Source organism: Pinus tabuliformis, chromosome 6, assembly GCF_031772625.1.
Source record: "Pinus tabuliformis cultivar Carrire ecotype Pingquan chromosome 6, CPIR1, whole genome shotgun sequence".
Lineage (NCBI taxonomy): Eukaryota > Viridiplantae > Streptophyta > Pinopsida > Pinales > Pinaceae > Pinus > Pinus tabuliformis.
This window is the reverse complement of record NC_142292.1, coordinates 1,699,983,504-1,700,007,938: the sequence shown is the minus strand read 5'-3', so window position 1 is coordinate 1,700,007,938 and position 24,435 is coordinate 1,699,983,504. Positions and strand designations below refer to the sequence as shown.

The 24,435-nt window shown below is 37.1% G+C and overlaps 2 protein-coding genes and 1 long non-coding RNA gene across 16 annotated transcripts; 1 reads left to right on the top strand and 2 right to left on the bottom strand.

Annotated features, from left to right (window-relative positions):
* Positions 1-7,891: 7,891 nt before the first annotated feature.
* LOC149265530 (uncharacterized) lies at positions 7,892-11,173 on the bottom strand. The gene is made up of 2 exons (XR_016260084.1): positions 8,183-11,173; positions 7,892-8,030 (listed from the first exon to the last, which is right to left on the bottom strand). It is a non-coding gene; the product is annotated as an uncharacterized LOC149265530 (long non-coding RNA).
* A 528-nt stretch (positions 11,174-11,701) lies between these two features.
* On the top strand, positions 11,702-16,553 carry LOC149265529 (uncharacterized). The gene is given in 5 exon segments (XM_089404535.1): positions 11,702-12,014; positions 12,261-12,322; positions 13,142-15,538; positions 15,540-16,157; positions 16,374-16,553. Coding segments are annotated over 4 exon segments (3,387 nt in total). The 3' UTR covers positions 16,155-16,157; positions 16,374-16,553.
* Positions 16,554-18,027: 1,474 nt separating this feature from the next.
* Positions 18,028-22,411, bottom strand: LOC149265528 (uncharacterized). 14 transcript variants are annotated; one of them, XM_089429565.1, is made up of 5 exons: positions 22,025-22,400; positions 21,613-21,911; positions 21,350-21,465; positions 19,687-19,802; positions 18,028-19,518 (listed from the first exon to the last, which is right to left on the bottom strand). In XM_089429565.1, the coding sequence occupies exons 2-5, from the start codon at positions 21,649-21,651 to the stop codon at positions 19,436-19,438; spliced, it is 354 nt and encodes a 117-aa protein (XP_089285691.1). In that variant the 5' UTR covers positions 21,652-21,911; positions 22,025-22,400; the 3' UTR covers positions 18,028-19,435. The 14 variants fall into 14 exon arrangements, 10 of the variants coding, with proteins under 10 accessions (XP_089285691.1, XP_089285699.1, XP_089285668.1 ...); XM_089429573.1 differs by lacking the exon at positions 21,613-21,911 and adding an exon at positions 19,956-21,181 and having other exon boundaries at positions 19,621-19,802; positions 21,284-21,465; positions 22,025-22,392; XM_089429542.1 differs by having other exon boundaries at positions 21,284-21,465; positions 21,619-21,911; positions 22,025-22,391.
* Between the last annotated feature and the right edge of the window lie 2,024 nt (positions 22,412-24,435).

Below are 24,435 nucleotides of genomic sequence, written 5' to 3'. Positions count from 1 at the left end.
ATTGTTGAACTAGAGAAGGGAAGGCAAAAGACTCGGTATATGTGTCCAAGGTACGTGAATTGAGAGGATTGTGGATGGGCACCAACAGAAGTAGGTCAGTGGTACTTTGTTCAGGTCAGATTGGTCATCATAGTTGTTGATACCAAGTCTTAGTTGTTGTCTTGTATTAGGGTTAATTGTAACATTGTAAGGGCCATGATCCTTGGTACATGAGCCCTAAATTTGTCATATTAAAGTTTTGTAATATAACAAGTATTCGGTTAAAAAATTGTCTTGTGAACTAATTGATTCATTGCTATGTATTTTCTGTTATGCAAAGTAGAAATGTTGTGGCATTTGAGTGTGTTTGTGATTGTGATTTTAAACTCAAACCAGATTCTTAAGTGTTGTGAAAATATCAATAACATTTAAAAAAATAATCAATGAAATAGAATATATATATATATATAGATATAGATATATATATAACTTCGACACTAAAATGGATGTTCAAACAAGTGTGTAGGACTCTAAACTTCCAAAAAAGCTCTCTTCTCACAAACTATTTGGGCAATCGAGGAATAAATTATCTTGGAAGAAAGTTCTAAACTAAATCCAGTAAAAAGTTAAAAACTAGACTTTCAAGCCTTATCTCTAGTGCAAAAAATCACTGTAATTAAATATTCCCATCAAGCAATTATAGTGTACCTTTTTTCAACATTAGTGGCTCTATAAAGGGTAATTAATGCCATTGAGAGACTTAAAAAGGGTGATTAATGCCATTGAAAGACATAAGAAGAATTTCTTAAGTCGTGATGGAAAAGAAATGGGTACTTGTATTTTGGAAAATGATAGGTCGATTTAAAGAAGGGTCAAACTTGGTATCTACAACTTAAAGTTAATTAGCATAATTTTTAGTGGAAAATTTATTTGGAGATGGGCAATAGAATACAAGTTTTTTTGGCAAAATTTTGGAGAGTAAAGTATACCACAAGGTGGAGATGAAGAATTTGATGCCTATGGAGTTCAACATCTAAGGTTATACATTTTAATAGTGTGAGGAAATTTTAGGTAGTGGCTCGAAATATTAGTATTTTGAAAGTTCAAAATGGGAAGTGCAATTTTCTTTTGGAAAGAATTGTGGAATCAACATGAACCTCTCACAATGTGAAAGGTTTTTGGGGAGATCTAACAACATTTCAAAGAAGTTGGGTGGGGATTATATATGTTGGTATGAACATTAAAAATCAATATGTTGAGGATCATTTCATCATAACCAACTCACTCTTAAGCTCTTGGGTGGAAACCATTTTAGATGAATACAAACATAGGCTATGGAATGAAATGCAAATGAGATTTATCCCTTGGAAAGTAGGCATGAATCACCTAAGAGGGGGATTAACTAGAGGGGGGAATTACTATTTAATACAAGCATATAAAAACATCCTTAACCAAGTAACAGTGAGCACTAAACAATAAAATCCAAGTTTGGAATAAGATACCAAACTTACGAGCATGGCCAAAAATACTTGCTTTTCATTGGCTATTATAATAATAAGGAATTGTTAATTGGGACAATCTGATTAAAAGGAGATTCTAGGGCCCCTATATATGTATGTTAAATAACCAGGTGGAAGAATATGTTATTCAGATCTTTCTCACCTTCCATTAGCTAATTGATACAAGGAGTCGATTGATGGTGATTTGAGGAAAAGTGGTGGCAATTTCCAAAGAAGAATTGAGATGATTAGAAGATGGCCCAAAGGAAAATTTAAAAGTGAATCATAAAACATATCTAGGAGATTCTTTTGGGTTTATAATGTTGAACCTCATAAGCTTTCACCATATTGGGAGATGTGGAAACAAGGAAGTCAACATTCTTACAAATATTGGAGTGGAGACTCCTCTAGACAAAAGGAAATTATCTCATTATGACTGAATTTGCTTCTCGCTGGAAGAGGAAAGATCTACAAAAGATTATAGTTAAGGTGTCTCAAGGTTAGGGTCATCACCTTAAATGATAGGCTCAAGTATGTTACTGAACAATTTAGTTGATATGAAAAGAGTTGAACCACTCAAGCTTCATAGCATGACAAGAGGTTTGGGCCCACCTCAATCTAATAGAACACAGGGATCCAAAAATCACTATGTTGTACCTTCGATTGGGAATGGAGCAAGTTAATTAATATACTCTCATAGTCATCTAATGTGAACCTCATCTTGGAAACAAATGCCTTAATCAACCTATTTTCGTGTTGTATGAAGGTCATGAATAGAAACATATCAAGGAAATCCTAATTTAGGAGGACAAATCAACAATTCGAACATATCACACTAAGCATAGCATAATCTAAATTGGTGATGGTGATATAGAGATGAACATCATACAAGTGAGAAGCAAGGACTGAATAAGCATAACACAAAATACACTTGTTTAAACAATGATGGTACTCAATCAAAACAAAATAAAGATATATATAAATCCAGCTTTTGATATGATCTTACTTTTCCAATTAGCAATCAAGCCGCAACCCAACAAAGCCGCAACCCAACAAAGAAAACCTTGAAATATGGAGAAAAGCAATTGCATTAGCCAATATGTCAATAGGTTCAATGAAAACGAAGATAAGGAGAGGTAGCTAGATAGGAATCAGTGGTTAGACTCTAAGAAGTATCAAAAGTAAATATTTACATTTATAAAGTAAGATTTTCTCGATGGGAAATTTTGTTCATCTAGGTTTCATTCTGATCCATTTGTTCTAGGGGTTTCATGGTAGGTTGTCTATGAGTTTTCTCTTAGATACATGGAATCCAAGAACTTGATTAAAAGATACTCAAAATTTAGGTTAATTGCAATAGAAATAGAAATATAATTTTCCTCTTTATTTGCCCCAAAATAAAATAGTATTAGCTTACAAATATATGTTCAAATGAACTATTCCTCTAAAAGCTATGTTAAACAACAATCCATTAACCTCACTAGTTGCACTTCAAAACATATATTTACATATTTCAATGTTGATTTAAACCAATTACATATTTAGTATACCACTCATCAATGTTCATGGGGGGGCTTCAATGGGGGGCAATACCATACCAAGTGGGTTCATATTGGGGGATATATATTGAGGAAAAAATGACACAATATATTGAACATATAATAGGGGGTAAAGTGTTTTAATATTGGTTGGTAGAAAAAAAAGAGCTCAAAGTTAATGAAAAAATATAAAGGGTTGTAAAAAATGCTAATGAAAAAATGGAAACCTACAATATCTAGTGAAAGTAGGGGTTTTTTAAATTGGAAAGGTGTATTGGGTTTGTATTGGTAGGGGGTTAAATAATGTGATTTTTAGAGGTATTTTCCAATATGTAGTCAAATTAAGGGTAATGTTTAGTATGCCATGAACACACACGCTATGTTATAGGTTCATTGAGTGAAGCCCCCGTGTCAATGTTACATGGTTAATATTGTTAAGGTTGCATTATTGCAAGTATATATTTAGGTTTTCTTTTCAAATATTTATTGTAATTGTGTTACCGTTGTACTTTGTTTTAGGGGTAGCAATATCCCCAATTCAGACCCCTCATATATGAATTTGTTTAGTTATATTTGTGGTTTGGACAACATTCTAGAGATAAATATATGGAATAGTTCCATTGAAGTGTGCAATACATGTCAAGGGAAACAAAACCTTCAATGTTATAGACCACTCTATTTGAACTTATTCAAGTATATTTGTGGTATACAATTGATCAATGTTACGTGGTTAATATTGTTAAGGTTATGGATTTAAGACCTCTGTGGTTTATATCTTTTGAATTAGAAGCCGGAGAACCCACATTATTAACCATTTCTTTAATCAACGTTTCAAATCTCAATCGAGATCCATCATCAGGACAAACTTGAATGGATCCCGATTGGATTTGGGATTCAAGTTTGTCCCGATGATGGATCCCGATTGGGATTTGAAACATTGAGTAAAGAAATGGTTAATACTGTGGGTTCTCCGGCTTCTAATTCAATTGTTAAGGTTGTCAAAAGAGCTTATCTCAAGTGGTATGATTCACGATTTGTGTCCCAAGTAGCCTAGGTTCGAGTCTCTAGAGACATGTTGGCCCGTGTGGCATTTATGAAATAATTCTACTAATGGTGGAATAGTGGCAACTGTTTCTATGAAGTTATTGATTATGCCTAGTGGAATGTACTTATTGTTGTTAAAACAAAAAATATTGTTAAGATTGCATTATTTCAAGTATATATTTAGGTTTTCTTTTCAAATATATATTGTAACTATGTGTTACCATTGTAATTTGTGTTAGGGGAAACAATATCCCCAATTTAGAGCCCTTATATATGAACTTGTTTAGTTATTTTTGTGGTTTGGACCATTCCTGAGATAAGGATATGGAATAGTTCCATTGAAATGTACAATACATATAAAAGGAAACAAAACCCTCAATGTTGTAGACCACTCTATCTGAACTTATTCAAGTATATTTGTGGTTCAAATTATTGAAAAGATAAGGAAATGGACTATTTTCATTGAAGATCAAAAGATGAAATCATTCTTATAGCTTTTTGGTCCCTAATGATGGGTGGAGTGTCCACTCGAAATGTAGGACATTTAAAAATACAACACGTTCAACTCCAGAAAAATTCTCACGCATTGTGACAAAACGTGAAAACCCTCACACTTAGAATCACTAACAATATTGACTATGTAACAATCGTTCTTATATCGTTGAAAACCCTCACACTTAGAATCATTAACAATATTAGTTATGTCTTAAAGCATTAACCATATGTATATTTCCTATGTAATTAGTTTAGAGACAATAATGCCTTTATTTATTGACATAAAAGCCACATGTATTAACTATTTAACTTGTTTAAAGAAACTAAATGCTTTTAAGTCTAAACTCTTATCCTAAAAGGAAAAGACAATGAGGGAGAATGGAAAAATGATTGACCTAAACATCAGAGTTTGTAAAATTAACTATGTAACTTTGTAACATCAATCATTAATTAGTTATGGAAACTAAAGGATGATTGATATATATATATATATATATATATATATATATATATATATATATATATATATATATATATATATATATATATATAATGATAGGGTGAGTGTAGACTAAATGACATAAAACTCTCAAAACAACAATGATGACCGTAATAACTATTTAACTCATTTAAAGAACAAAAGCTTTGATGTCAACTCATTTTGAAGAGTGAAAGCTTTAATGTCCTAGTTCATTTTGGAAGAAGGAAAGAAAATGGGAGAATGTATATTAGCTAGCAATTATTTATGAGTTTATGGAAAATATTTTCACTTAAATCGATCAATTGATTTCATCTTTTGATCTTCAATGGAACTAGTCCATTTCCTTATCTTTGCTATAATCTAAACCACAAAGTGATCTACATTGAGAGTATTGTTTCTTTTGACATGTATTATATATTTCATTGGAACTAGTCCATCTCCTTATCTTTTCAATGATCCAAACCACAAATATATCTAGACAAGTTCAGACATGAGGGGTCCAAATTAGTATATTGTTTCCCGTAAAACAAATAGCAAACTGTAAAACAAAGTGAAAGGAAATATTTGAGAAGAAAACCTAAATATATGCTTGCAATAATGCAATATTAACCAAATAACAGAATAGCCATAACTGATAGTATCGCAAAATTGTGCAAGCCAGTCGCCAGACTACCGAACAGAGAACAATTACCTTACTGGAAGGCACGACGAATTGCAACACCCCTCAAAAGTGGCATCCAATCCATTCCATGATCTAAATGGACATCTGACACACTAAACAATCAAGAAACCACACGAGGTGCCATCATAATCTTCCGGCAAACTGAGGATGAGTATAGTGGATTAATAATCAAAATAATCGACAAACCCACATGCCCAGGCAAACTGGGGTGAAATTAGTGAATTTATTTGAAAAAGAAAAAACCCTCGACACAGATAAATAAACCCATACGGCAAGGCAAACCGGATGAAATTAGTGAATTAATTTGGAAAACACACTCAGCAGGACTCGAACCAAGAACTCACGCAATACCCACTGAAAAGTAACTTTTAGCACATAATTGCCTAAACCACACAGACACCACCATGGTAAGAAACAGAGCATTTAAAATAGAGAGAAGCAGCTTACTGAAGATGGCGTCCATGTCTAAAAAATGTCCTGATCAATGGCCCAAAAGTGACCCAGCGCATTGATCCTTAACCCTCATCGGCCGGAGACTAAAACATCATGGCCAACCGAGACGAGAAGTCCGATAATTAAAGCAGAGAAGTCCGATAACTAGCATTTGCACCACATGTTGCAAAGGAAACGCCGTAAGGCAATGGCATAATAAATAATTGCGTAGAAGAAAAAGTCAAAATTTTATGCAATTTTGTTTCTTTATTAGTTTTTATTTTTATGTTATGTTTTAAGGGGACCTGGGATTTAAGGTTTGATTCATGAGCCTATTTAATGTAGAACTTCATTTCTCTGTATGTATGTATATATGTATATGCTAATACTCTTATGATAAGGTAAAAGGTGAAGCAAATTTATCATACATTTTCTCCATTTATTATAGAGCTCTTGAGCTTATATTTGGAGCCACTGAGTATACTTCTGCTATTGATATCTGGTCCATGGGTTGAGTTGTGTCTTGGTTGAGCTACTTCTTGGTCATGTAAGTGGGTTTTCAGCTTCAGAGTACAGTCTTACCTCTGCATATCATGCATGAATACCGAATTTGCAGTTTGCAATATTCTCAATGACATCATTCTTACATATATTTGAAGAAATTTTACCAAATTTGTACCAAAAGACGGTGTAGCATGCTGATCATTCTCACCACGCAGAAAACTTGCAATCGTGTTTGTGTGTTATATCAAGTAAGGTATTATAGGCACACACAGATTTCTGATTTTCCTTTTCCCTTTACAGGCTCCCTTAAGCTCCCACCACGATCAGATTTCATCCTTAGCTATCACTACCCAGTCTGTGGGGTGGCCCAAAAGGTCTTTTGATCATTAGTGTGAAAGCTACATACAGTTTGACAAAGATACGTAAATTATTGTTATCAAACTCTGGGAATTTAGGATTTTATTTTTTATGCAGTTGGAAAGGTTTCTTTGTGAATGTTCAGTAATATGGTTAAACTATTAATAGTCATACTTCAAAAAATCACTTCTGAACGGTCCAAGTAGTGACCTACTAAATCAGGAATAAAAGGCCCAATTCAACTTCAATTCAACATCAATGCATGAATAACTAAACTGTTGCAGTAAGTTATGTAAGCCCAAATCTAAACCAATTATTTTCTCTGTATGTGTTATGCATAGAGAAATGCTTATTTATCAGAAATGTCCAACGCTGTTGCAGTAAGTTATGTAAGCCCAATTGTAAATGAATTATTTTCCTTGTATGCGTTATGCATAGAGAAATGCTTATTTCTCATGTCCAGTGAAAGTTTTGGTAGCATTAAAATCTCAATATTTTTGACCTATAATTAGATGAAAAAGTTCATATTAAGTGTCACCATCAATTAAAAAAAATATAACTGATTTATGTCTGCCCCTTCATATTTAATTAAGAAATTATAAAAGCAACATTTATTTCTCTACCCTACTTCATTTCCCTTTCATGCCTTTCATTGAAGAAAAACTAATAGAAAAAAAATTGTGAATTACATAAAAGTTCAGTCAAGTTTGCAATCTTGATTTCCTTTTCATACATTTAGACTGAACAAAAGCTGGATAAAATAATTGATAAAACTTTAGCCATATATGTGATCCTACACTAAAGTTCAGTGAATAATGCAATCCAGAACAGAGTTATCACCATTTGGTTCCTTTTGTGACACCAGTGGAAGTGTCTCTACTTCATGCCAAAACTTCATGACAACAGCTGTTTTTTCTTTGCTTCTAGTACAGGTCCTTTGTCCAAAAAGTTTCCATGACCTGTCCCTTAAGCTACCAACGACTTAATTCAAAAGCTACAGCAGTATTCCAAAGCCTTTCCTGCATAGAACAAAGGCAGACATATAAAGTAATATAACACAAACATAAATAATGTTGTTATTTGCACAACACTGTGAAGGTATTTACATTTGGCTATAAACAAAGTCAAAAAATCAATAGAGAAAGCACAAAATCATTGCCATTGCATGAACCTGCATGAAATCATTAGCCATCCAAGACGTTTCCTCAAGAACAAAATCCCAATGAGATTTCCTTCGTGGAGGCTCCAGAAAAGGTTTTGAATTAGCAGATTCTGTGTTCTTTCTCAGTCTATAGCCTACATGTCAGGCAAATTTGGCATTAAAACAATATTTCACGGCATAGCTAACAATGCTGAGATAGAGTAGTCTCCTATAGAACGAATATATTAAATATCTATTAAAATTTTTGAAAGCATTTAACCATAAACCTCTATAATACTTTGATCAATTTGGCCTCTTCCAAAATGATATCTTCATGTGCTCTTTTTGCTGCAGCGGATAAGTTTGAATTCTTCTCCATTTCGAAAGGAAGAGCAACTCCTGGGTATTTACTATTTACTACTCATAATACCAGATAAGATGGTAACTTTTGATTGTGAAAGCATAGACATTTTTTGGAAACTAGATATGCCACCCGCTTGACTCTCAACCTCCTTTTCTAGTACAAAAGAGGAATTTTCATTCCTTTTACATCCTGAATATTTGTGATCTTCGGTGCTAGCGGGTAATCCTTCTTCAGTCTTTATCTTAACAGCAGTGACCCCTAAAAGTTTATCTTCATACATAGAATTGGCTCTGCTCCTCGTATGCAAATCCTTATAATGTGATGAAGATGTTTCCTTTGTATTGTCCAAACTTGTACTTTCTAGTAACCTCTCAGACATTGAATGTTTCTTACAGGCACATTCATTAAAGTCAGGTTTCTCATGTGTATGAGATGAATTAGTTCCTGATATGTTCAGTTTGCCAACATCAACTGCAGTTGTGGATGAACGATGTTGACTATTTTCCTGTTCAACATGTACATTCTCCTCATCTTCAATCAACCATCATACCTCCTATTCAGACTTGGTTCCAATACAATAGCATTCTGGACAAATTTATCTATACCCACTTTATCATTTTCTTGGCATGAAGTTTGATATGTCTCTTCACTAACCACCATCGATGTTGCAGCATTTCTTGGAATTGCGTCTTGAGCCACATTGACCTCTTTAGGATGCTGATGGCTTTGGATATTGTCAAAACTTATATCAACCTTAATGCCAATATGATTTCCTTCATTGTGGATACATGGTAGCATCCCTATGAGTGTCCTGCCTCTGTAGCCCACCTAAATTAGTTCCCAAATGGTTTTCATGCATAAGTGCTTCTCGCATTCCATTTTTATTGAAGGGCGTGGACTTTGAAATATTGGTTGATGAAATATTACAATTTTTGTCTGCATGTATCTCAACCTCTATATCTTTGACTTCTCCAAGGCCTTTTAAACCAATGGGAAAATTTAGAGATCTATCACTAATAATGACTTTAACAATATCCTTTATTGAGGAGTGTCCAGTATAACGATTTGATTTATGCCTATTTCTTCTTGCATATAGCCTTTAGCTCCCATGCGTACACCCACCCCCTAAGTATTTTGATTTTTTTAAATGTGTTTGAATCCGACTTCCATCCAGCTGTGATGTCTTCTTTCCTGTGCAACATGTCCTTTCCCATCACAACATGATGTGATTCTTTCATAATCCACGACTTCTGTATCACCAACAAAATTGCCTGCTGCGTTTAATTAGTTGCTAAGAAAAGTCCCAGGTCTTCTATTGCTTTCGGCAAAATCTCCAATTGGTAAGGCATTCAAAGAAAAGCTACCTTTTGATTCACTGCAAAGTATCATTGGATGATTTATTGGCTACCATAAGAGTTTATGTAAGTAAGTATTGGTTGTGCTCCATCACAAAAGCAGAGATTTTGAAAATTCGTAGAGACAATAAAAACAAAGCTAAGCAGGTGATAAGCCTGAAGAAAACCTTGTTAGGTACTACTCAGCCAGTGGATCCATTGGTGATGGAGACAGAAAACCAATAGAGTTTGTCTCTCCAAATTTGAAATCCGAAAATTTTCCTCTTGAAAAGAATAAAACAAGATGTAAGCTACAGCAAAGCAAATAACCCTCACTAAGCATGGACTGTAAATTCAAGGGAAATGAATAAGAGATGAGACCTTCTCTAGTGATTCCATCTCCCGCCTCCGTTCTTCACGAACAAAAAACTCCTACCTGATTTCATGGTAATCATTTCTCTAGTGGATCAGTGAATAGAACAACACCGTTAAAAGAAAGCTTTGGGACCATAAAAATGGTATACAAGCAAAATTATTGCTCACGAAGGGAAACCGAAGCTGTGGCGCTTGTATGAACAGTGGCGGGAGATGTGGTTATAACATTTCAGAACCAACTAAAACGTTTATTTGCTATTGTCCCGATGGCACCTCGCATACAGAGATATGCCCACCAATAGCATTGCTACTTTTCCTGAACCCCTTCTCCCAATTCGATTACGAGACCCAATGCTTAAATTATCACAATCTATAAAAATGTTTTAAATGTTCCCTCCATTCTGCACTCTTGAACCCATGGACATATGTGTATGTGTTTCCCTATATTGTCAATTATTCCCCCTCTTTGCAAAAACTATCGATTTTGCTTTTACTCATAATAGTTGTTATGACCGCGTTGCAGGTCATAAGAACCGGCCCGCCATTGTAATAGGTAAATATAATTCTTCCTAGTATTCGGTATCTCCACGGTGATTTAGTACTGAATTTGTATCTTTCTTTTCATTATTTTATTCGGCGTTGGACACAGGATCACATTCATATCTATCTGCTCGTGTCACCACAGGTTGCTCCACTGGAGGAATTGCTTTGGTAGCAATAGCGGTACTGTTATTAGAGGAATTGCTTTGGTAGCAATAGCGGTACTGTTATTAGGGTATTGTCTGAAAAAAAGAAAAAGTTCTAGGAATTTCTGCAAATATGAGAGAAAGGACATGGAAGCGTGTGTGCTTGGGCGCGAGACAGGCGATTTGCCAATATTCTCAATATTCTCTTACGAAGCACTTCGCCAGTCAACAAATTGCTTCCACGAGGAGAACGAAATTGGGGGTGGAGGGCTCGGGTCGATCTATCTGGGTAAGCTTAGTGACGGAAGAACTGTGGCGGTAAAGAGACTTTCTCATGATAACTCCAAGAGGGTCGATCAGTTCATCAATGAGGTTAAGATTTTTTCGACTTTGAATCATCCACACATTGTCCGTCTTTATGGCTGCACCCCTGCACACAGCCCACAGCTGCTACTCGTATACGAATTTTCCCCAAACAAAACCCTAGCTGATCATCTTCATGGCGATCGCAAAGACCCCAAGGGATTACCATGGAATACTCGCTTTAATATTGCTGTTCAAACTGCGCAGGCCTTGGCTTTTCTTCAGTGTTCATCTGCCTATATTGCACAGAGATGTGAAATCCTCAAACATTCTCTTGGGAGAAAATTATATTGCCAAAGTGGCTGATTTTGGGCTTTGCAGACTTGTGCCTGTAGATGCCTCACATGTCACCACTTCTCCACAGGGCACACCAGGCTACCTTGGTCCAGTGTATTATCAGTGCTATCAGCTGACATAGAAATCCGATATGTACAGCTTCGGGGTCGTTTTGGTGGAGATCATTTCTGCCAGATTAGCAGTGGACACCAATCGGAAGACCAGGGAAATCAACCTTGCTACCATGGCAATAGCTAAGATTCAAGAAGGGGCTTTGCATGAACTTGTGGATCCGCAGCTCAATATCGAAAAGAACCATGAGGCGAAGGCCATGGTATTTGCCGTTTCCGAATTAGCGTTCAGATGCTTGGCGTCAGAAAGAGATGACAGACCACACATGGAGCAAGTTGTTACTGAGCTTGAGGAAATCAGACATTTGTGTGTTGGCAGTTCAAATGGTCCAGGTGAATTAGAGGAAGGATACCTTTCCAACATCAAACAGCTGAGCACAGCGCCAATATCTCCCACCTCTGTTGAAGACACGTGGCGCACGAAGCTTCACACCCAGGCAGTGCATAATTTCTCCCTTGGAACTTCGTATGCATAGTGTTTAATTTGCAGTTTTCAAATTTGGCGCACCAGAAGCTTCACTCCCAAGCAGTGCATAATTTCTTCCTTGGAACTTTGTATGCATAGTGTTTAATTTGCAGTTTTCAGATTTGCTCCAGAATCTGGCTTTCTGACCTTAACCCAGGATGTAAAAAGACCACAGGTAATTAACATTCCCGTCTAGCTAGACTGTATAATGGCCGGGAGGCATAACCGCATGCTATAAAGGTAGGGCAGAGAATAATGAGATTTGAATAACTGGGTATATTAGAAATTGAACCAAACCTGTTTCATATTACATGCTGTTGGAGGAAATTTTTGTAGGATAGAAATATGGAGCCTCCCAATGTTATAATATAAACAACATTTGTTTGTATTTACATAAAAGTTTGGTCAAGTTTGCAATCACTGCTACCTGAGCTCTGCTTGAGTCATGTATCTCAACCTCTGTATCTTTGACTTCTCCAAGGCCCTTTAAACTAGTGGGCAAAGACCATTTACGTTGGTGTCACCATCAATTAAAAAAAATTATAACTGATTTATGTCGCCCCTTTCATATTTAATTAAGAAATTATAAAAGAAACATTTATCACCATTTGGTTCCTTTTGTGACACCAGTGGACTACTACCCTGCTGCAAAGGAGACATCACCCCTGCATGAGAGTGTCTCTACTTCATGCCAAAACTTCATGAATTTTATTGAAGACAAATGAGGAGATATTGTGGCAGAAACAGAGAGGAAGGTTTTGAATATTTTATCAGATTAATGGGTGATGTAGTGTGCTGAAGGGTCATACTTGTTCTTGAATTAAAAATGAAATTTAAGCTTCATAAACTACAATAATATCTGCACCTATTCAGAGAATACAGGACAAGCTATATATGCTAAGATTCAAGATGGGCATGGGGGCTGTGAAATTTCTTATGTGGAATTAGGCAAAATCCCTTTAGCAGAACATAAAATTGCTATTGGAGAAATTAGGAGGGCTTCAATTATAGCCAAGGTTTCTACAATACCACATATTCCTACAATACCATGCTAGAAATCCTCGGAAGAGCCCGCATGGTGAAGGAGATGGGACGCGTTTTAGATTTGATGCAAAAGCAACGTTGTAGGCTTAATTCCCAGACCTATTTAATAATTCTCCGCAACCTCGGAATAGCAGGTGGTTTGGAGCAAATTCCTTCAACCCTGGAAAAGATGAAGAAATCTGGGCTTATGCTTAGTGACTTTGCTTACAATGGTCTTATAGGATTACTAATCAAATCAGGATTTTGGAAAGAAGCCGTGGTGGTGTACAAGAAGATGATTTCGGAAGGATTGTTGCCAAGCCTAAAATGTTATTCTGGACTAATGGGTGCCTGCGGAGAAATGGGAGATACAGGACAGGTGATGGGACTTCTGGCTGAAATGCGAAAATTTGGCTTGAGACCCAATGTGTACACCTTCACACTCTGCATAAAGATACACGGGAGAGCTGGCAAGGTCGATGAAGCATGGGGCCTGTGGAGACAAATGAAGGAGGAGGGCTGCAAACCGGATGTTGTGTTGTTCACCACATTAATGGATGCTCTCTGTAATGCAGGTAGATTGGATGAGGCGACAGCATTACTGAAAGAGATGAGAAGCAACAAATGTAGTCCTGATTCTATCACATACAATACTTTGATAGATAAATATGGGGATTGTGGCCTTGTTGATGCTGCATGGGAGCTTTGGAAGGAGATGATAGCTGATGGATGTGCTCCAACTGTAGTTACCTTTACTACTATTATCAACGCCCTATGCATAGGTGGAAATACTGATGAGGCACTTGCAGTGTTGGATGAAATGGTGGAGAGAGGGAGTTCTCCCAATCTGTGTACTTACAATTCGTTGATTGGAGGTCTTCTTAAGAATAACAGGTTGGAGGATGCACAAAAGTTTTTTCAGGTTATGCACAATAAAGGGTGTGATCCAACATCTTTAACCTACAGCTTATTCATCGATTATCATGGAAGGAATGGTGAGGCTGATGAAGCATATGACGTGTTTCTGCAGATGAAGAAAAAAGGAATTTCTCCAAATGTTGTTTCCTTCAATGTTTGTGTAGATAGCCTCGGGAGGGTAGGAAGGATTAAAGAAGTGAATGAACTTTTTGAAGAAATGAAACGGACAGGTCTGTCCCCTGATGTAATCACGTATAATATCATGATATGCTGCTATGCCAAGGCAGGAAAAGTGGATGAAGCTATTGGGATGACCTTGAAGATGATAGAAAGTGGGTGTGAACCAGACACTGTCACTAACAATACTTTGATTGATATTCTTTACAAGGAAGACAGAACAGATGAGGCATGGGAGATGTTTCACAAAATGCAACAGGTGAATCTTCCCCCCACTGTTATAACATATAATATTCTGGTAGATGGGCTTGGCAAAGATGGCAAGGTTAAGGAAGCAATAGAGTTATTTCAACGAATGAGGGAAAAGGGATGCCCACCAAATGTTATTACACACAATTCAATGTTGAATGGTCTCTGTAAGAATAAAGAGGTAGATATGGCTTTCAAGATAATGCAAGAGATGACAGAAAATGGGTGTTACCCTGATGAGATAACTTACAACATACTAATTGATGGTTTCATAAAAACAAATAGAATTGATGAAGCTTGCCAGCTCTTTGAAGATATGAAAAACAAATTTTCTCCAAACCTTGTAACTATGGGTACTGTTTTGCCAGGGCTTGCAAAAGCTGGGCAAATGGATTATGCTTTGAAAGTGTTCAAGGAGTTCTATGATGTGATGGGACTGCTTCCCGATGATGTTGCTTGTGCAACCCTAATTGATGGCCTGGGCAGAGTGGGCAGGTTGGATGAGGCAATCTTGACCTATGAAGAAATGTTGGCTAAGGGTGGTAGTCAATAAATATATGTGGTACGCTCTCTCATCAAATCCCTATGCAAAGCAGGAAGAGTGTTTGACGCTCACAGAGTATTTGAAGAATCAAAAGATCGAGGCGTTGCTCTTGACACTATTGCTTACAATACTCTTATTGATTGGTTATGTAAAGCCGACCATATGCATATTGCCTGGGATCTTTTCAAACAGATGAAGAAGTCAGGTTGTAATCCAAATGTTTACACTTACAACGCCTTCTTTGATGCTCTTGGAAAGGCTGGAAAGATGGATGATGCTTTCAAGCTTCTTGATGAGATGCGTGCTAGAGGATGCAAGATGAATACAGTAAACTACAACACCCTCATATCAGGTCTTGTGATGGCCGGTAGAGTGGATGAAGCCATAGATTTGTATGGTCATATGGTGAAGAGGGGATATCTTCTCTCCCCATCTACTTATGGTCCTCTTATTGATGGACTTGGTAAGGCAGGAAGAGTATTCTGAGGCCAATCACTTCTTTCAAGAAATGATTGAAAACGGGTGCAGGCCTAATTGTGCAGTTTACAATATTCTCATGAACGCCTTTGGGAAGGTAGGGGATGTAGATGAAGCTTGTCAGCTTTTCGAGAGAATGGTAGCAGAGGGCATAAAACCTGATGTAAAATCATACACTATTCTCATAGGCAGTCTTTGTATGGTTGATAGGGTAGATGAGGCTTTTCATTTCTTTGTAGAACTGAAGTCTAGTGGCTTGAAGCCTGATACAATCGTGTATAATATCATCATTGATGGACTAGGCACAGCTGAAAAGTTGGAGGAAGCATTTAAAGTTTTTGAGGAAATGAAGAACAGTGGTTCTATCCCAAACTTGTTTGCTTACAATTCCTTGATAGGTCACCTTGGAAAGGTTGGTATGATGGAGGAAGCAGGTGAGGTATATGCAGAACTCCTTTCTAGGGGTTATGAACCAAATGTTGCTACCTACAATGCACTAATTCGCACGTTTAGCATAGCAGGCAGAGTGGATCGTGCATATGCAATCTTTGAAGAGATGATGGCCAGCGGTTGTGAGCCAAATCCATTAACATATTCTAATCTACCAAATGAGTTTTGAAAGGTGACGAGGATGTTTTTATTTTTTCTCACTTTGATGCATTCTGGGTTTCCATCTATAGAGAACAATATATGATTATCCTTAAGATTATTGGTCTTTTCTTCTACTGTGAAACAATTACATACCAAAATTGATTCTCAAAAGACTGGATCCTTTTATTTCTGGATCTCTCTGCTGTTTGCTGTTTTAACAGTTTCTTTCCTTGTTATCAAATTTCAGTGTTGGTGATGGTTTAACAGGATTATGATGTTTTGTGGTGAATACCACTCCACTTTGGTGCAGGCAATTCACTTGTGATCTGAGATGATTATGGAACAACACACAAGGTAATAGTGAATGGCGTTAGTTCTTTGGGAATCTGGGTTTCCTTTGTTGTTATGGTTATTGACGCTAAAGCTGACATAATATCTTGCAGTTTTAATACATCAATGCATAAGAGATTCTTCTTGCAGTCATGATATTTTCTTTTCCTTTATCAATTTTGAACTTATCTTCTTTGTTGCAATCTTTGCCACTGAAAAAACTATCTTCTGTTCATTATTAATACTGCTTTCTCATTCCTAGAATTTCCTACTTGCTGCAAAGTTCCCGCTTATAATTTGCTGAAAGTTCTTCTGTCGTAAAGTACTAATGTTCAGGATTAACTAGTTTGAGCTTGTCTTTTCTAGATGTGTGCAGAAGTGCATAACAAATGCTCAAAGCTACAATCACATAGTTGAAGATTGATGGTGGCATAATAGCCTTGTCACGAAATTTATTGAAGACAAACGAGGAGATACTGTGGCAGAAACAAATTGGGAGGTTTTTAAAAAAATTATCGGATTAATGGGTGTAGTGCCCTGAAGGGCCAGACTTGTCCTCAAATTGAAAAGGAAATGTAAGCTTCATAAACTACAAGAATATCTTGAGCTACGTGGGAGCTGTGAAAATCTTCCATATAAATAGACAAAATCACTGTAACAGAATATAAATTTGCTATTGAAAAAATTAGGAGGGCTTCATTTATAGGCAAGGCAACAGAAGATGAGATTTGAAAGACTATTTGTGAAAAAGATAATTAAGATTTTCTGCAAAGTTCTCGCTTATAATTTACTGAAAGATCTGTTGTCATAAAATACTAATGTTCAGGATTAACATAGTTCAAGGCTTCAAGCTGGTCTCTTCTGGATGTGTGCAGAAGCACATAACAAATGTTCAAAGCTATAACCTCATAGCTGAAGATTAATGGTGGCATGATAGCCTTCACAAGAATTTTATTGAAGACAAATGAGGAGATACTGTGGCAGAAACAGAGAGGAAGGTTTTGAATATTTTATCAGATTAATGGGTGATGTAGTGCGCTGAAGGGTCAGACTTGTTCTTGAATTAAAAAGGAAATTTAAGCTTCATAAACTACAATAATATCTGCACCTATTCAGAGAATACAGGACAAGCTATATATGCTAAGATTCAAGATGGGCATGGGGGCTGTGAAATTTCTTATGTGGAATTAGGCAAAATCCCTTTAGCAGAACATAAAATTGCTATTGGAGAAATTATGAGGGCTTCAATTATAGCCAAGGTTCGAGACTAGAAATACTATGCATGACAGACATAGATGAGTTCAGTACATGGGACTCCTGGATGTCTCGGAAAACTTTCAGATTCAGAGTTCTAAGGAAGATAATATAAGTAACATATGAAGTAGGTTCAGATGTTAGCAAAGATGAAGCTGGACGTGAAAACATTTTATGGTGAATTTGAGTCTGGCAGCATTGGAAGTACAAGACTTGTACATTAACTTTGTAAAATTATCTCCAAGTACAGATACAAGTCAATCTACAATTACTACCTCCAGAATCAAACAGTGGAAATATTATAAATTATCTCAAGATTCAGAAAAAGAAATTTGAAATTAGCATGGATGTGAGGCCAGCTGGATTAAATAATGCTCAGAATTTATGGTGTTTAACTTTTCGCATGGCTGTACAAGAAATACAAGATGAGATTTGTAGGAGAGTATTATGCACACTTTTTCCTGTCAGTGGACCAGGTGATAGAATTATCAGTATGACTATCGTAAGAATGTTGGCAAATAGAGAAGGTTAAAGCCTTTCAAATAGTGTGGTGATGCAGCATGTATACTCCCTTGAAGAAGGGTAAGTGTATGCTTGATCAATGTATTCGTTCAGATGGGCTGGTAATCATTTTCCTCAAATCTAGACCAAGAGACATTCCTTCCCATACTGTTTACTGTTGCTAAACTCTCATTGCCATTACAGATTATAGAGACACTACTGTTAATGTGACAGAAAATTGACCTCCAGATTTTTTTGTTGTTGGAGAATTGCTTCACATATTATTGCACAGAACAAAGTGTTACAGCATGCAAATATGGTTTATCTTTTTTCAGGTAATATGGACGGTAATAAACAAAAGGCTCTACCTTTTGAGATTGAATTTCATATAAATTTTGACTGGCAAATGTTATAATTTTGGCCTAGATTTCCTTTTCTGACAGTGTAAAACTTGAAACATCACAAAGGGAAGTTAACAGTTCCATGTTCTCATAGTTGGAAACGCTGCATTACGTGGTTGGAACTTTGCCATATTAAGTCATGTCAAGAATGATGTCACAGTCCTATGTAAACCTGCAGGAAGCTTATTTCCATGAAGCCATCTAGTATAGTTGCTAACCTCATTGAAGAGCGGAGGACTCTGGGGCATGTGATACGTTGGAAAGGGTGTAGATAGAGGGCTCTTCATAATTTGCTAGTGTGACGACTTGTACAGAACAACCAGCAGATGATGACAGTACCATGATGACACACAATAAGCACTGAAATAATTGAAATTCTGAACAAACAAAAGAGTAGAGGTGGAAGCCATGGCTGCCAAAGAATAAAGCTAGGGAGATGGTAAAATGTTTTGTTATAAGAATGTCCATTCTTTTGACGATGAAATCATGAAAGGCATTGATCTCTAATTGATCACCATATGGCTGACTAGATTCATCAACAGGGATCCTGTCATAAATTATTTGTTCTTTCTACCTGTGTCTTGTTTCTGATGTGAATTAGCTTATGTTTTTACATTTTTATCTTCCTGCCACTTTGTATTCAAAACAAAGACTTTAATGGAAGAAAATTATCATTGAATCGTTCATTGGCTACCATAAGAGTCTATGTAACTATGTATTGGTTGTGCTCCATCACAAAAGCAGAGATTTTGCAAATTCGTAGAGGCAATAAAAACAAAACTGCGCAGGTGATAAGCCTGAAGAAAAGCTTGTTATGTACTGCTCAGCCATTGGATCCGTTGGTGATGGAGACAAAAAACCAACAGAGGTCGTCTGTCCAAATTTGAAATCCAAGGGGTTTTCTCCCTGAAAAAATAAAACAATATGTAAGCTACAACAAAGCAAATAACCCTCACTAAGCATGGCCTGTAAATTCAAGCGAAATGAATAAGAAATGAGACCACCTACAGGAATTTCAGTTCCCTCCTCTGTTCTTCTGCCTGGTTATTGCAAAGAGACGAGACTCCGCTGTACCTTGACGTCCAGAGCTTGCTGCCCTTTGTTGCCAGTTTGCGCTGAAGCTGTGTGGTGGGGTCAGCAGACACGGAACTTGTTCCTGTGACCTCTGTGCGCTCCTTTGGCTTGCATCCCTGCACATACAAGAAAACCAGTCACAAAAAACAATAACCCTAAAAACAAAAAACAAGCAAGAAACCCTGGCAAGTAAGTGGTTTTGTCTTCTCGACAGTCAAACCAGCGTTTGTACACAGTCCAACCAGCATTTAAAAACTACCAACCCATACGTGGCCCTCCTCATCCTCCTGCAGCAAAGGCATTTGCCTCTGCCCTCCTCTACATGCCCGTCACCCTCCTCTGCAGCAAATGCGGCTATCCGCGTGCACGACGGACCGAGTACACTGACAAAATGGTAGGGTTTAATCGTCTAACAAATGAATCGGGTTGACCTCCAGATTTTTTTGTTGTTGGAGAATTGCTTCACATATTATTGCACAGAACAAAGTGTTACAGCATGCAAATATGGTTTATCTTTTTTCAGGTAATATGGACGGTAATAAACAAAAGGCTCTACCTTTTGAGATTGAATTTCATATAAATTTTGACTGGCAAATGTTATAATTTTGGCCTAGATTTCCTTTTCTGACAGTGTAAAACTTGAAACATCACAAAGGGAAGTTAACAGTTCCATGTTCTCATAGTTGGAAACGCTGCATTACGTGGTTGGAACTTTGCCATATTAAGTCATGTCAAGAATGCTGTCACAGTCCTATGTAAACCTGCAGGAAGCTTATTTCCATGAAGCCATCTAGTACAGTTGCTAACCTCATTGAAGAGCGGAGGACTCTGGGGTATGTGATACGTTGGAAAGGGTGTAGATAGAGGGCTCTTCATAATTTGCTAGTGTGACGACTTGTACAGAACAGCCAGCAGATGATGACAGTACCATGATGACACACAATAAGCACTGAAATAATTGAAATTCTGAACAAACAAAAGAGTAGAGGTGGAAACCATGGCTGCCAAAGAATAAAGCTAGGGAGATGGTAAAATGTTTTGTTATAAGAATGTCCATTCTTTTGACGATGAAATCATGAAAGGCATTGATCTCTAATTGATCACCATATGGCTGACTAGATTCATCAACAGGGATCCTGTCATAAATTATTTGTTCTTTCTACCTGTGTCTTGTTTCTGCTGTGAATTAGCTTATGTTTTTACATTTTTATCTTCCTGCCACTTTGTATTCAAAACAAAGACTTTAATGGAAGAAAATTATCATTGAATCATTCATTGGCTACCATAAGAGTCTATGTAACTATGTATTGGTTGTGCTCCATCACAAAAGCAGAGATTTTGCAAATTCGTAGAGGCAATAAAAACAAAACTGCGCAGGTGATAAGCCTGAAGAAAAGCTTGTTATGTACTGCTTAGCTATTGGATCCGTTGGTGATGGAGACAAAAAACCAACAGAGGTGGTCTGTCCAAATTTGAAATCCAAGGGATTTTCTCCCTGAAAAAATAAAACAATATGTAAGCTACAACAAAGCAAATAACCCTCACTAAGCATGGCCTGTAAATTCAAGCGAAATGAATAAGATATGAGACCACCTACAGGAATTTCAGTTCCCTCCTTTGTTCTTCTGCCTGGTTATTGCAAAGAGACGAGACTCCGCTGTACCTTGACGTCCAGAGCTTGCTGCCCTTTGTTGCCAGTTTGCGCTGAAGCTGTGTGGTGGGGTCAGCAGACACGGAACTCGTTCCTGCGACCTCTGTGCACTCCTTTGGCTTGCATCCCTGCACATACAAGAAAACCAGTCACAAAAAACAATAACCCTAAAAACAAAAAACAAGCAAGAAACCCTGGCAAGTAAGTGGTTTTGTCTTCTCGACAGTCAAACCAGCGTTTGTACACAGTCCAACCAGCATTTAAAAACTACCAACCCATACGTGGCCCTCCTCATCCTCCTGCAGCAAAGGCATTTGCCTCTGCCCTCCTCTACATGCCCGTCACCCTCCTCTGCAGCAAATGCGGCTATCCGCGTGCACGACGGACCGAGTACACTGACAAAATGGTAGGGTTTACCTAACAAATGAATCTAACGGCATATTATTGTTCAATCGTCTAACAAATGAATCTAACGGTTAAGATTAAGACAGAGAAGCATCTGGGGGAGTTGATTTCAGAGGGAAACGCCTTACGGCGTAAAAACGCCTTACGGCGTAATTAACGATAGCGTGAGCTGCAGTAAACAGAGATCAATTGACAGAATTATCAATTTCAGTCAAGAAAACATAAGCACAGCTCCAACAATTCCCTTCTAATAAGCGGCCAGAATTACAGAGTCACGCTTACCCTGGTGTCTTAAATGATAGACGTCGTAATGTAAATGACCTCCATGTGTCAAAAGTGTCCTGAACGGCCCAATTAGTGACCCAGCGCATTGATCTTTAACAGAGAGTCCACCATGGACAGAAACAGAGCCTTTAAAATAGAGAGCAGTTGCTTACTGAAGATGGCGTCCATGTGTCAAAAGTGTCCTGAATGGCCGGATTAGTGACCCAGCCCATTGATCTTTAACTCTCATCGGCCTAAGACTAAAAATACTTAACATCATGGCCAACCGAGACGAGAAGTCCGACAAATAAAGCAGAGAAGTCCGATAATTAATGATAGTATGAGCTGCAGTAAACGGAGATCAATTGACAGAATTATCAATTTCAGTCAAGAAAACATAAGCACAACTCCCACAATTCCCTTCTAATAAGCGGCCGCAATTACAGAGTCATGCTTACCCTGGCGTCTTAAATGATAGACGTCGTAATGTAAGTGACCTCCATAACAACTTCATAAAAAAAATGACCTGGGGAACAATGTCGGTAAATAAATGGCCCTAGATTGAACTGCAACAAAGTGGAAAATCAAACTCCTCAAAATTTTCTTTGCTTCTAGCATGTATGGAATCCAAATCAAATTCTGCTCTTATCCCACGTTCTCTAAACCCTAATTTAAAACGCTGGCCATAACTCTATCTAGTTATATTGTCCTTGAAATTGAAGCAATGTCTGTAATTAATTCAGATGCAGCCTATTGATATTTTGCTACCTCATCTTCTGCAAATAATTTATCGATGCCTTGAGCAGCTCATAGATCATTTCATCTTCGTTCTAATCGCTGCAAAAAATTGTAAAGTGAGCCAGGAAAAAATTAGTAAATAACAATTAGGTTCATCATACGATTAAGAACGAATGAATTTTCTTTCTTCTCTAAATCGGCTTTAAGCTTCTTTTTTTTTGGCTTTTTCATCGAACAACTAGCGTTTTTCATTAAACTGCTAACATTCTCATGGAAACATCTCGATTCTCGCTAATGACCTCTCATCCTATGGTACAAACACTAAAATGTTTGTTTGAAAAGTTTTGTAATGATGAATTATTATGTTTGTTTGAAAAGTTTTGTAATGATGAATTATTATGTTGTTTTTAATTGAAATATTTACATAAATTATTAACGAACTAAATTTTTATATATATTTGTAATTTTGTTTTTTAAGGAATGGTTATATTTTTATTAAATAATCTAGATTTTGGCTACATCCGTTATATTTGGAAGGGAGTCCTCTAATTAGGTGGAGGAATTGACTGGATGGGCAAAAGTGGTCAGGATCTGGGCAAAAAAATTTCAAAAAACCTTGTAGAGGCAGTGTTTGAATCATGTTTTTGATGGTGGAAATGGATTCAGCACCATCAAAAACGTCTAGGACACCTAAAATTTTGAAGTTTAACAACTATAACTTAGATTTAAAAAAATCTTTGCCGGATTTTCTCTAAATATAACCGGAATTTCCATAACTTTCCGGGCAACCCCTCCATCTCATTAGACTACACATATTTGAGAGTAAAGTCACATTTTCTCCAAAAATTGGTTTGATGATCTAAAAGTCACCATGAGTGATCTCAGTTAAATAGTTAATGAATGAAGGTATTACAGACTCATGTGTTGGTGTGTGTCTATGTTATTAGGCAACGGATCGATCATATTGCAAAAGACACAGACACTAGAAAATGGAAAACGGTAAGAGAAACACAAGAACACAATGAATTAATAAGAAGTTCACCCAATCCTCCTGGGCTATGTCTCCGGTCCAGCGTTTAGTGGTGGCCTTTTCTTATTGTGTCTTTAAAGCAGAGTTTTTACAATGCGGAGCTCAATTTGAGTCTCCTAAAATAGATAATGCTTAGTAGGGTGGTTCTTGGATTCCCCAAGCCACTAGAGTGCACAGACTTTTCTTTACCAAGTCTCGACCTCAACTGGTCTTGATGGGATGAGTCTAATTTGGTACTCAGTTCCCGACAGATATCCTCTTTGGGATTGCTCGACTCTCTCAAGCCTTCTGTCTGCTCGATGCTATCTTACTCTGCAGGTTAGCTCGACTCTCTATTTTCTGCTTCTTGCTTATTCTATGTTCTGTCTCTTTGTCTCACTGTCTCCTTCTTTTCCCTCTTATCCTGTTCTTTGTCTGTGCGTGGCTTAAAGCCAATCCATCCTCTGACTGTTCACTTCCTCTTCCGCCTCTTTGGATCACCTGCTGTTGTTCACTTGGAATTCCCTGCCTCTCCGTCATCGCCACTATGTAACGTCTCACAGGGAAGTGGACACTTGTCCTTTCACGAACTGCGCTAGCTCTTCCTCAAATGGTTCGGTATTTCAGTTACTTTGTGTAATGATTCATCCGCCAACTCAACAATCAAATCAAACTTCATACT